General features: G+C 39.6%; 1 protein-coding gene across 9 annotated transcripts; it reads left to right on the forward strand.

The window, feature by feature from the left end:
* The first annotated feature begins 903 nt into the window (after positions 1 to 903).
* On the forward strand, positions 904 to 12,079 carry LOC137009536 (uncharacterized). 9 transcript variants are annotated; one of them, XR_010892921.1, is made up of 8 exons: positions 904 to 982; positions 1,174 to 7,452; positions 8,010 to 8,062; positions 8,191 to 8,276; positions 8,364 to 8,476; positions 10,358 to 10,417; positions 11,193 to 11,267; positions 11,352 to 12,079. XR_010892921.1 is itself a non-coding variant. In XM_067371836.1 (6 exons), the coding sequence occupies exons 4-6, from the start codon at positions 10,589 to 10,591 to the stop codon at positions 11,560 to 11,562; spliced, it is 357 nt and encodes a 118-aa protein (XP_067227937.1). In that variant the 5' UTR covers positions 3,630 to 7,452; positions 8,010 to 8,062; positions 8,191 to 8,276; positions 8,364 to 10,588; the 3' UTR covers positions 11,563 to 12,079. The 9 variants fall into 9 exon arrangements, 2 of the variants coding, with proteins under 2 accessions (XP_067227937.1, XP_067227938.1); XR_010892917.1 differs by having other exon boundaries at positions 8,364 to 10,659; XR_010892920.1 differs by having other exon boundaries at positions 8,364 to 10,417.
* The last annotated feature ends 1,434 nt before the right edge of the window (positions 12,080 to 13,513 follow it).

Consider the following 13,513-nt stretch of genomic DNA (forward strand, 5'->3'; position numbering starts at 1 on the left):
AATAAGCTGGATGCCAACCGCCGTAAAACAGGAAAGAAGAAGAAGAATGTTGACCACATGATGTTGCCATGACACAATGAGAGGACATCGTGTTTTGTGTAAATGGCAAAATAAAAATAACATAAAATCGCTTTGAAAGCAGCTGACGAAAAGCAAAACGAAGGCATCATAAGCTTAATGTCTAATGCTAAAGTATGTTTTTACGTTTATGCTCACTGGAAGCAGGACTTGCCACTTGGGTAAAGTTGGTTTCATATTCGCACATTCGGACTTCTGATAAATTCAGACTTTCCAATAAATGTGCAATAAATTAATGTTTGCGAATTTTAAGCAGTGACATGATATTGACAACCAACGATTGTCAACTTACAACATTTTTCACAGTCGATCAAAATAGGCAAGTATTGTTTTAATGGCATATTTACTTGTGAATGTCCACTGAATGTGTGTGACTAACAAGGCCATTGCCCAGCAAACACAGTACGTTGTGACGACGTCGTCAGTTAGTCGTCATTTGGTCAGTGTGACATTACTTTATGACAACGTTGTGAGGACGTCGTGGTAATGTTCCATTTTTTAGAATCTTGGCTAACGTTCCAGAAACGTTGCGGGCACGTCCTCAAAAGACGTCGCTGGTTAATACCACGGAGAACGTTGTAGCGACGTGGTCCATAGGTCTCCTGATAACTTTCCAGATATTGCATTAAGCCAACATTATGTTTGTTAATATGGCATTTGGATATTATGAGTAAATTTAATTGATTCAATGTGCTGTTCTATGAGAACATTCAATATTTAGTCTAAGTTAAAAGTTATAGTTAGCACCATCTTGTGTTCAAAGTTTAGTACTGCATGTGATGTTGTAGAGTCCTTTTATGATGACATCATAATCACAAGACAGATCTCCAGCAAGCAGCAGTAAAGACCATGCGGTTATGGCTGCTATCATTCCCTGGTTTAAGTTGGTTAGAAGGCACATTCGGTATGAAAGTATATCTATATTGTGATTCTATGTGCTGTATGTTTAGTTAATTCTTTAGATTTTATTTGCTGGATGTTAACTTTTATTGTCTTTATCATGCAAATTGTGCTACCTTTTTTCTGATTGTGCAATATTAGTCATTTTTCTGTGTAAAGAGCTTATTTTTCTGATTTTTTTTTTGTATGTTTCAGTTTTACGTTATTCCAAGACCGACAGTAAAGCTGAAGAAAAGATTTCTTGCATCTGTTGTTATTGGAAGGCGTTATCTGTCTGCCAAATCAAGCAGGGCGTTTGAAAAAAGGGCAGAACAGTAAAACGAATATCTTCAGTGACCAACTTCTAGTTTCTAACTCTACGGCGGGGAGCTAGCCAGCTTATAAGGTGATCTTCCTTCTACAATGTCTAAATCAAGTTCCAAGTCTGGATCACAGAGGCAATGTTCGTCACGGCACTCACGAGGCTCGTCGACTGTAATCACAGCCGCTGCAATGGCTAGAGCAGAGGCCGAAGCGGCTAAAGCGGAAATAGCTTTTGCTAAAAAAGAAAGTGAACTGAAAATACAACAAGCACAGCTTGAAGCATCATTAGAAACTTTAAGGCTGGAAAAGAGAGTTGTGGCCATACAAGCGAAGGCAGAGGCCTTGGAAACGGCTGCAGAGCAAGAAAGTAGAGGAAATTTGAGTGTAATCGAGTTACCTATAGAGGACATAACAGAACGCACACAGGCTTACTTATCGGAACAGGCGAATAGTGTCATGGATACACAAATGCCAGTGCTGAATGGGCCATTTTATGATAATGGAGGCATAAACGTTTCGGAATTGCAACAAACACAAACTACTGAATTGCAGCAGGAGAGTCAGCGTAGTTTTTATGCCACACTACCCAAGTCTAAGCCTGTTAATGCAGAGAGCGTGCAGTACCCTACCATTTCACAATCCACAGATATACACCTTACACACTTGGTCCAGCATGAGGCAGACTCCAGGTCACCTCAAGATGTGTATCACACACAGTCTACAACATTTCAAGGCAGTGAGGAAAGGGGTGGAGACAGACGAGTGATGTTCGACTATTCTCCAACTCAGAAAGCCACACCCTTACAAGCTGGACAGTATCAAGGTAATCCGCATGCAAATAACCAAATGTCTGATGTCGTCAAGTTTATTGCAAGACGTGAATTAGTGTCCACCGGCCTTACACAGTTTAATGATCGTCCAGAGACTTTCAGAGCATGGAGGGCATCCTTCATAAATGCTACTAAAGACCTTAACCTCTCACCAAGCGAGGAGATGGACTTGCTAGTAAAATGGCTGGGGTGTGAATCATCTGAGCATGCAAAACGGATCAGAGCTGTGCATATAAACCATCCACTACATGGACTCAGTCTGATTTGGGACAGACTTTATGAAACTTATGGCTCACCAGAAATTGTAGAGAGCGCTCTATTCGGGAAACTGGAGAGCTTCCCAAAAATATCCAACAGAGACAATCACAGGTTGCGTGAATTGGGAGATTTGCTCATGGAGATCCAAGCAGCTAAGCAGGATGGCGATTTGATGGGTCTTTCCTATCTAGACACACCACGGGGAGTAAATCCAATAATACAAAAATTGCCGTTCAGTTTACAAGAAAAATGGCTCACAGTGGGATCTAAGTACAAAGAGGACTACAGAGCTTCCTTTCCACCCTTCAAGTTCCTAGTAGGCTTTGTATGTCAGCAAGCTAAAATGCGAAATGATCCAAGCTTCTTTCTCTCAGCTGTACAGGAAGAATCTCGTAAACCAAACAGACAGTTAAATAAACCTGTTTTCCCCAGAGCCATCGCTACACACAAGACTCAGGTCTCTTCCGAAAATTCATCAGCTGTCAGCGAACTCAAAAATAAGGTAAACCCAGCAAAACAGTGCTTTCTACACCATAAGCCTCACCCTCTGTCCAGATGTAGAGGATTCAGGATGAAACATATGGAAGAGAGAAAGTCATTGCTCAAACAACAAGGCATATGTTTCAAATGTTGCAGTTCCATAACACACATTGCAAAGAACTGTGATCACAGTGTGAAATGTTCAGAATGTGGCAGCGTTACCCACATGGCAGCGCTCCATCCAGGTCCAGCACCATGGACCAGAGAACCACAATCTTCGACATCAGAAGATCACAAAGTGAGTGAGGACGTATCAGTGGAATCTGAGGTTTCCTCCGCTTGTACAGAGGTGTGTGGAGACAGTCAACTTCCACGCTCATGCTCGAAGGTATGTCTTGTGAAGGTATTTCCTAAAAGCCACCCAGAGAAAGCAGTCAAAATGTATGCGATATTAGACGATCAAAGTAACAGATCACTCGCAAGATCAGAATTCTTCAATCTGTTTGGCATTACAGAGTGTAACATAGCCTATACTCTCAAAACATGCCCAGGTACAGTCGAAACAGAAGGCAGACAAGCATGGGGCTTTCAAGTGGAATCCTTTGATGGAAACTTAGTCTTACCCTTGCCGGTGCTTCTTGAGTGTAACGAAATTCCAGACAATCGCTCTGAAATCCCCACTCCAGAAGTGGTTAGTAACCACAGGCACCTAAAACATGATAACAGGATGGGTTATCATTGGAGACATGTGCCTCGGGAAAGTTCATAAGCCTACCTTCATCCAAACTTACCACACCAATGTTATGGAGAACAGTCAGTCTACATATTTTCGCCCGTGTCCTCACAATTACACTGTGAAGGATAGATTCCAAAGCATGTCACTCACCAAGTCCCTTATCAAGGAGGGAAGACCAACAGAATGGGATGTATTTCAGAGAACGAAAGACGATGAAAAAACAGCGCTGTCAATCGAGGACAGACACTTTCTGCAGATCATGGACAGAGAAGTCTATAAAGACGAGGAAAATTCATGGGTTGCTCCACTGCCATTCAAGCAGCCAAGGCAGTATCTCCCAAACAATCGGCCACAAGCTGTGGAACGTTTCAACTCACTTCTAAAATCTTTCAGGAGGAAGCCTGAGATGAAAAAAGACTTTGTAGCCTTTATGGAAGGGCTATTCCAAAACGATCATGCAGAAATAGCTCCTTCGGTTGGTCCCAATGAACAGTGTTGGTATTTACCTTCTTTCGGCGTTTACCATCCAAAAAAGCCATCCCAGATCCGAGTGGTCTTTGACTCGAGCGCTCAATGCAAAGGTACGTCGCTGAACAAGGTTCTCTTGACTGGTCCTGACCTTAACAACAGTCTCCTCGGAGTCCTCATGCGTTTTCGCAAAGAGCCTGTTGCCTTCACGGTAGACATACAACAAATGTTCCACTGCTTTAAAGTTCGACCTGCAGATAGGAACCACCTCAGGTTCCACTGGTTTCAAGGAAATAACCCAGAGAATAAGGTCACGGAATACCGAATGAAGGTACATGTATTTGGGAATAGTCCCTCTCCAGCAGTGGCCATTTACTGCCTTCGCCGTGCAGCTCAAGAAGGAGAGGAGGAATTCGGTCAAGACGCCCGACAGTTCGTGGAGCAAGACTTTTATATGGATGACGGATTGAAATCCTTACCCTCTTCAGAGATGGTAATCGACCTTCTAAAAAGGACACAGGTCATGCTGGCTGGATCTAATTTGAAGTTGCATAAATTGGCTTCAAACAGCAAGGAAGTTATGCAAGCTTTCCCATCTGAGCTTTCCCAAGCTTTTCCACGTCGAAAAGGATAGGAGGCCTTACACTAGGCGTGGACTGCTGTCTGTAATAAACAGTTTGTACGACCCACTAGGATTTGTGGCTCCTATCACAGTTCAAGGCAAAGTACTACTGAGAGAGCTAACTGAGAATGCTGCTGAGTGGGATACGCCCTTACCTGCGAACAAACAAAAGGTGTGGGAAGAATGGAGAGATTCTTTGCAAGAACTGCAACATGTACAAGTCCCAAGAAGCTATGGGCCCACATCGTTGTCAGGCGCCAAGTTCAAGGAGCTCTGTATTTTTTTCTGACGCTTCCGAGAGAGTAATCGCAGCAGTCGCTTACCTTAAAACAGTCGACTCAGATGATAACTGTCACACGGGGTTCATCACAGGCAAAGCAAAGTTAACGCCACAACCAGAGCACACTATACCTCGACTGGAACTCTGTGCGGCTGCTCTTCACGGATAGTCGAGTGGTCCTTGGTTATATCTATAACGAGAAACGTAGATTTCATATCTACGTAAGCAACCGTGTACAGAGAATCCGGAACAGCACCGATCCAGAACAATGGCATTACGTGAGCTCAGAGCATAATCCAGCTGATGTTGCAACACGACCAATAGCTCCAACCAAATTACAGGACACTATCTGGTTCAGCGGACCAGCATTCTTACATCACCCAAAAGCAGAGACTTTCACTAAAGAATCATTCGCACTTGTTGATCCTGATCGAGATTCAGAAGTTCGTCCACAAGTTACAGTGTTGCACACCGTTGTCTCAAATCGCTTTGAACACTTTTCGGACTGGAGCCGACTAGTCAGAGCTGTTGTAAAGCTTATTCATGTTGCACGCTCTTATAAGCAGAGCCAAAACAACACCCCTCAGGCATGCAAAGGATGGCACTGTTGTAAACTCCCTCTTAGTGTTGACACAATACTCCAAAGCACAGAAGTTATCATACGAGCAGTACAACAGGAAACTTATGCTGATGAGTTGCAATGCCTCAAACGGAACAAACCACTTCCCAAAACCAGCACACTTCGAAAACTAGATCCCTTCATTGATCCAAAAGGACTGCTGAGGGTCGGAGGTCGTCTGGACAAAGCAGATCTAGGTTCTGAAGAAAAGAGACCACTCATCATACCTGGCAGGAACCATGTAGCATTACTTTTGACACGACACTTTCATGAGCGAATCCATCATCAGGGTCGCCACTTCACAGAGGGAGCGATAAGATCTGCCGGCTATTGGATAATTGGAGGCAAAAGATGTGTGAACGGTCGCATCCATGCCTGTGTTATGTGCCGCGAGACTCAAAAGATGGCGGATCTGCCTGCAGACAGGCTCAGTACAGAGCCTCCCTTCACACATGTGGGAGTGGATGTGTTCGGCCCCTGGTCAGTATCTGCTCGTAGGACAAGAGGCGGCTATGCAGAAAGCAAAAGATGGGCAGTGCTATTCACATGTCTAAGCGTCCGGGCCATTCATATAGAAGTGATTGAGTCCCTGAATACCTCCAGTTTCGTTAATGCTTTAAGGAGGTTCCTTGCAATTCGGGGTCCAGTGAAACAGATTCGCTCTGATAGAGGGACCAATTTCATTGGAGCTTGTAAAAACTTGCAAATTCCTTCCAATGTTGATGAAAAGGTGCTGAAACAATTCCTGTCAGATCACGGCTGCATATGGACATTCAATCCTCCGCATTCGTCGCACATGGGCGGTGCATGGGAGAGGATGAGCATTGCTCGCAGGATCTTGGATTCTATGCTTCTGCAGATGACATCCTCTAAGCTCACGCAAGAGGTACTCTCCACCTTCATGGCTGAAGTCACGGCCATTATAAACAATAGACCACTGATACCTGTGTCAGTCGATCCAACAGATCCTTTCATCTTAACACCTGCCACATTACTTACCCAAAAGACTGATGCTAGCTCAGTTCCACCTGGGGACTTCGGGAAGCCTGATCTGTACAAGCAACAGTGGCGCACAGTGCAAAGCCTCGCAAATACTTTCTGGGACCGATGGCGTAAACCGTATCTTTCTACCCTACAGTATCGGCAAAAATGGCAACACCAACAACCCAACATTTCCAAAGGATGCGTAGTTCTGCTCAAGGACTCTCAGTCTAAACGGAACAATTGGCCCCTGGGCATCATAACGGAAACTTACCCCAGCCAAGATGGGCGAGTACGAAAAGTGCAAGTAAAAATCATTGGAAAAGATGGACCCAAATTGTTTCTGAGACCCATTGAAGAAATAGTAGTTCTCCTTCGCGAAGATTCTGAATAAACTATTTGGGTTTAAACTCAAGTAAGAGGGTTTGGTATTCTCTGAATGCCAGACGGGGAGTGTGCTGTTCTCTGAGAACATTCAATATTTAGTCTAAGTTAAAAGTTATAGTTAGCACCATCTTGTGTTCAAAGTTTAGTACTGCATGTGATGTTGTAGAGTCCTTTTATGATGACATCATAATCACAAGACAGATCTCCAGCAAGCAGCAGTAAAGACCATGCGGTTATGGCTGCTATCATTCCCTAGTTTAAGTTGGTTAGAAGGCACATTCGGTATGAAAGTGTATCTATATTGTGATTCTATGTGCTGTATGTTTAGTTAATTCTTTAGATTTTATTTGCTGGATGTTAACTTTTATTGTCTTTATCAGACAATAATGTTTGTGAATGTAGGAGATTTATTGGATGGGGCACGCTTGAGACAAATTCGAAATTTTAAACGAGAAAGTAAAACGGACTTTTGTAACTGTCGACTTCCAGCAGACGGACACAGAGTAAAAGGTAAGCCCTACAAATGTACTTTTATTAATCGTTTTTGTCCATGTGACACTAAATATCACTTGTGATGAGTAATGTTAGTGCAGTGTTTTTGGTTTTCTAAATGTATTTCATAAATAAATTACGTTTGGTTAATGTGCGCACGAGCGCTGTCCCCGTGAGGCGGTCTGAGGTAACGTTAAAATCTGAGACGCAGATTTTAAGTGTAACGTTCACTGTTTAATGCTATAAACGGCAGAATAATCACTTATATTCGTTAAACGGCATCTGTAGTAGAGTGTTTGTTAATTTTAGACCCTGCCTGGCCTCCCTGAAGCTCATATGAACCATATTGAAAATCCAATAAAATCTGTATAAAACGATTAATCAGACACGGTTAATTACTTAACGATTTGTTTACTTAAATTCTTTGTAATGACAATGAACCAGACAAATCAATGATTTAGAGTTGTTTATAACAAAATATTCTCGTTTGTCGCCACTTAACGTTACTGGTTTAACGATAACGTTATGTGTGGGTCTATTCATTCTAATAAATCTAACATACTTTTTATTTTCAGCAGCTGGAGAGACAGCCTGTGCAGCAACAACAAGACAACAATGAGCATGCTGGGTATTAAATTAATTTCTGACTTATTCAGTACCAATAGATATAAGGTCCTGGACTAATATTGCTGCTATCGGTATGTATGTAACGTTCAGTCATTAATTACCCTTTATATACAACCACATATCATTCAGATAATCTCCAGGTGGACTGCATGGATCCAGGATCAAGAGATCATTCATCATGCAGACCATGTTCCAGGAGAAGCAGCGTATACTGGGTAACAACTATGCCTCATTTTTCCAATATCACTTAGGTAAGACTAAATGGATTTAAAGTGATTTCAATCATGGGTCATTTGTTTCAGGTCTGCTTGATCCTTTTGTTGTCCTGGATGTGAGAATATGGTCAAAATATGTGCCAATCAGCATCCAGCCATAAAAGCAGCCTTCTCGTTAAAAGGCTCAGGAGGACAAACAGGTAATTCACGGGGTTGAATTTCACAAGTCAATTACTCACAGAGACAAGGAGATGTTAATAATTCTGAATTTGAGGGGTCAGCAATTTTACTATTTGATACATTTACACTTTTCATTTAATTCAGAATGAAATCATTGTGATTGATGAATCTGAATATAGTTGATGTGTACATTTATTTAGAAATCGGATTTGATATTTTAAAATGCACTGTCTGTCCAGTATTACAGACTTTCCAGCTTTTTCCAAAGCTGTATACATTTCTTCTGTTAAAAAACACCATTGACTTACATAGTTTTTTGTTTTTTTTTTTTACTATGGAAGTCAATGTTGGCCCAAAGCAGCCTGGTAACAAACTTTCTTTAAAATATTTTATATAGCTTTGGAACAAGCTGAGGGTGAGTAAATGATGATAGAATTTTCATTTTTTTGATGAACTATCCCTTTAATTCGACTGTGCAACTAGTCCGATTACAAATTAATTATTAGGGTCCATGTAAATGCAGCTATTGTATAGTCCCAAATTATACACAATCACATTACATAGGCTGCTTGGCAACCCTATAACTTTTTAAAATCTGAAGCTATAGCAGCAACATTAGCTGTGTTTACATGGGCTCTAATAATCAGACTTTAATCAGACTAGTAGCACAGATGGAATAAAAAGTCACATGTAACCACATTAGTTGAAATGAATTGGCCGATTGGCATTTCATTCGGATTCAAAGGGCATGATTAAAGCTTTTTTAAAATCTGTTCGATTAAAACTGTTCGAATCAATTCAACTATCATATACAATCCAAAATCATCTTCCTCTCATCATCTCATCCGCAAGCTTCTTGTTTTGGGCGTTGAAAGGAGCATTTTTACTGCTTGATAAATATAAACCGCATGGCACAAAGCTTAATGTGCTCATCGTCTCCTAATTAGGACCCATAATAGATAAATGTTAAGTCTGTTTTTAAAACAAAAGCTGTGTAGTGCAGTCGTGCAATGTACCAACTGCTTTGACATGATTATCGGGTTAACTAACTTGTATGCAAAGGCTCACAAACTACTGAGTGTTCGAACTTACAAAGTGTACGCCTGCCTAAAGGGTTAGTTCACACAAAAATGAAAAAAAAAAAAAAAAAGATTCGCCCTTATGTCATTCCGAACATGCAAGAATGTGTTGTTCATCTTCGAAACATAAGTGAAGATATTTTTTTATGAAATCTGAGAGTTATCTCCCTCAATTTACTGACCATGCAACTAACACTTTGACACTTCAAAAAGTTCATAAAGACATTGTAAAAGTGATCCATATGAATGGAGCAGTTTAGTCCAAACTTGAACTTCAAAGAGACTTGTTCGCTTAATGCAATATACAGTATGAGTTTAGACTTTTATTCAAATATAAACATTAATTAGCGAACATAAATGGAAGCTCAACTGTACTTGTTTGTATATGCACTTGTGTATTAAATTTGTTCATTATATAAAGTGATCAAGTTTATTCAGAAAATTTGGACTAAACCCCTCAATATTCATTAGATTAGATTTACGGTCTGTATGAACTTTTGTTTTAAACATCAAAGTGGCAGTTGTGTAGACTGTCAATGGAGGGACAGAAAGCTCTCAGATTTCATTAAATTATCTTTGTTTGTGTTTTGAAGATGAACGAAAGTCTTAACAGGTTTGGAACGACATTAATTCATGTCATGATAAAAACAAATAATGTTGTAACTTACAATATATACATGATATTTTAATGATTTCAAAATATCAAATATCAAAAAAAAACAAAAAAAAAAAACGTCATAATCACAATTCATTTAGGCTACATGAAATATGCCCTTACTGTATTTTTTCTTAAAATATTTTTTTTGTTGCTTTCGTGTACAGAAAGATGTATTTTTGAGGAGGCTACAACAACGATTAAAGCCAGGGACACACTTAATGACTGTAAGGCCGATTATAAATGTAATTTGATACTTTCAACTGATCTTGCCCAAACATGTGGAGTCACATGTGGAGTCAGAGCCAGTTGTGTTCAGTGTGTTTATAATCTTTAAGTATTTAAATCCACTTCAGTCGAAGGAAACAGTTTTTAAGTGTGTTGATTTCAGTCTTAGAATGTTTTTCCTAGTTGTTCAGTGTGTCCCCAGCTTGAAGGAGTCAGCAGTGAGGGAAGTAATCGTTAAAATGTAAGTTCTCTGAGAATTTGTGCACTGTTTATTATCTAAATGTAATAATGTACACTGCCAGTCAAAGATATTGAGATTTGGAAGATGTTGCAAAATTTAATTTATTCCATTGACGGAAAATTTTCGGCATATTTTTTCTAGTCTTCAGTGCCACTTGATCTTTCATCATTCTAATATGCTGAATTGATGCTTGGACATTTCTTTTGAAATGTGCTGCTTCATTTTTTTTGTGTTCTTGAGCATCAAATCAGCATATTAGAATGATTTCTGAAGGATCATGTGACACTGACTGAAGACTGGAGTTAATGATGCTGAAAATTCAGCTTTGATCACAGGAATAACTTACTTTTAAAAATAGATTAAAATAGAAAACGGTTAATAGTAAAACTATTTTAGAATATTAAAGTAAAACTACTTCACAGTATTATTATTTTACTGTATTTTTTTTTTCATCAAATGCTGCCTTGGTAAGTAGAAGAGACTGCTTTCAAAAGTAAAAATGCAACTTGTAACAATGTAATTCAACCTTTCAGCTGCCAGAGGAGGATGATGATGGCAGTGGTGACCGAGGTGACAGTGCAGCTCAGGATGAAGAAGAGGAGGAACATGTAAGTTAAACATGCTTTCCTCATACCCTTCTAACAAACAATAAACCTTACTACAATAACTACTACAATTTTTTTTTTTTTTAGCTTCCAGTTTGCCAAAATCCAAAGTGAATATATAGAGACCATCCTCATATCCTTGCCTCAGAAGAACCTGAGAAAGACACTCTTCCTCTTCTCTCACAGCTCTCCATCTACCTCTGCAACACTGTTTGCAAGAGTGTTCTACACAGCTGAGGACACGGTAATGAGAGATCTCAAATTCTTCCTGAGAAAGTCCACATGTTCATTTTCTTGAACAAAAACTGTACATGTATTTTTGGGTGGGCCAAACTATTATTTGAAGGAATGCTAAAAATCTCTATATTGTTGTTTATACATATCTTTTACTCTTTATGAATGTCATCTTCTGGATTTTTTTTAGCTTTTGAGAAGCTCAAGGACTGTATATCTTTGGTAATTGTGATATTGTCTGGCAGTAAAGCAGTATTAAAGCAAATTACCTCAGTATATTTGTAGCAGCTGCCTCATACAGGACACTTAGGAAATGGTTTAAAGTATATTTTTTTGCAAATAAAGCAATAAAATATCTGCTGAATCTTTTTCATATCTTTGTCATTTTTGTGCCAAATTATGGATAGTAGTAATCATAAGAGTATATATAAATATAATTGATAAAATCATTATTTAAAGGAACACTCCACTTTTTTTGAAAATAGGCTCATTTTCCAACTCCCCTAGAGTTAAACAGTTGAGTTTTACCGTTTCCGAATCCATTCAGCCGATCTCCGGGTCTGGCGGTACCACTTTTAGCATAGCTTAGCATAGTTCATTGAATCTGATTAGACCGTTAGCATCGCGCTTAAAAATGACCAAAGAGATTTGATATTTTTCCTATTTAAAACTTGACTCTTCTGTATTAATCGTGTACTAAGACCAACGGAAAATGTTGTGATTTTCTAGGCTGATATGGCTAGGAACTATACTCTCATTCAGTCGTAATAATCAAGGAACTTTGCTGCCGTATCATGGCTGCAGCAGTGCAATGATATTACGCAGCGTCTCTCACAAACGTCTCCATGGTTGCAAGGCACGTTCCCTGTGCAAGCAGGGGCTCACGGGTGCTGCGTAATATCATTGCACTGCTGCAGCCATGATACGGCAGCAAAGTTCCTTGATTATTACGCCTGAATGAGAGTATAGTTCCTAGCCATATCAGCCTAGAAAATCACAACTTTTCATTTTCTGTCGGTCTTAGTACACGATTTAACTACAGAAGAGTCAAGTTTTAAATAGGAAAAATATCAAAACTCTTTGGTCATTTTTAAGCGCGATGCTAACGGTCTAAAGAGTTTTGATATTTTTCCTATTTAAAACTTTAAAAAAAATGGAGTGTTCCTTTAACTATACCTATATAATGATAAAACACTTTGTCAATTAAAAGAATAAAACATTAATTACTGGTTACATTTATTTATTGATTGTATTGTTTGATCTATGAATGTGTTCAATTTATGAATTCATGTGTTAACACTTTACATGGTTAAAACATGGTTACATGGTAATTTGTAATTTGGTATTGGCTTAGTAATTGTACAAAGTAACAATGCTGATGATTTCATGGATGCAATGTGTTTCTAGCCATTTTCTATCAGAATTTAATGAGGGTTTATATTGGTTTCCACTACATATTTTGATCTGCAAATGTATTAACCAAAGCAACACAATTCCCTATAACAATTAGAATTTATTAGGTTTTATAGCAGAGAATGAAGTGTTTATCAGTTCTGCATGGATTTCAAGGTTATGGACGGTGCACATCTCCATTTCCCGGAGTAAAGGTGAGAAGCAGCTTTTAAGATAAAGGTCGAGGTGGTATTTTGGTCTTTAGGACGTACCTGTCACGTTCCAGCAACGTACCACTATAACGTCGCCACGACGAATATGGGAATCACAAATTGACGTCGCTGGAACGTTATTCGGGACGACATTGCAACTAATATGAGCCGATCCAGTTACGTTTTCACAACGTGCAGTTTGGTCGTTGAGACGTACCTGTCACGTTCTAGCGACGTACCGCTATAACGTCGCCACGACGAATATGGGAATCACAAAGTTACGTCCCTAGAACGTTATTTGGTACGTCGCTACAACGAATATGGTCCGGTCCAGTTACGTCGTCACAACGTAACTGTGTTAGCTGGGTGAATACGGATGTCCGAATGTGCGAATATAAAACCAACTTTACC

This window comes from Chanodichthys erythropterus, chromosome 20, assembly GCF_024489055.1.
Source record: "Chanodichthys erythropterus isolate Z2021 chromosome 20, ASM2448905v1, whole genome shotgun sequence".
In the NCBI taxonomy this organism is placed as follows: Eukaryota; Metazoa; Chordata; class Actinopteri; order Cypriniformes; family Xenocyprididae; genus Chanodichthys; species Chanodichthys erythropterus.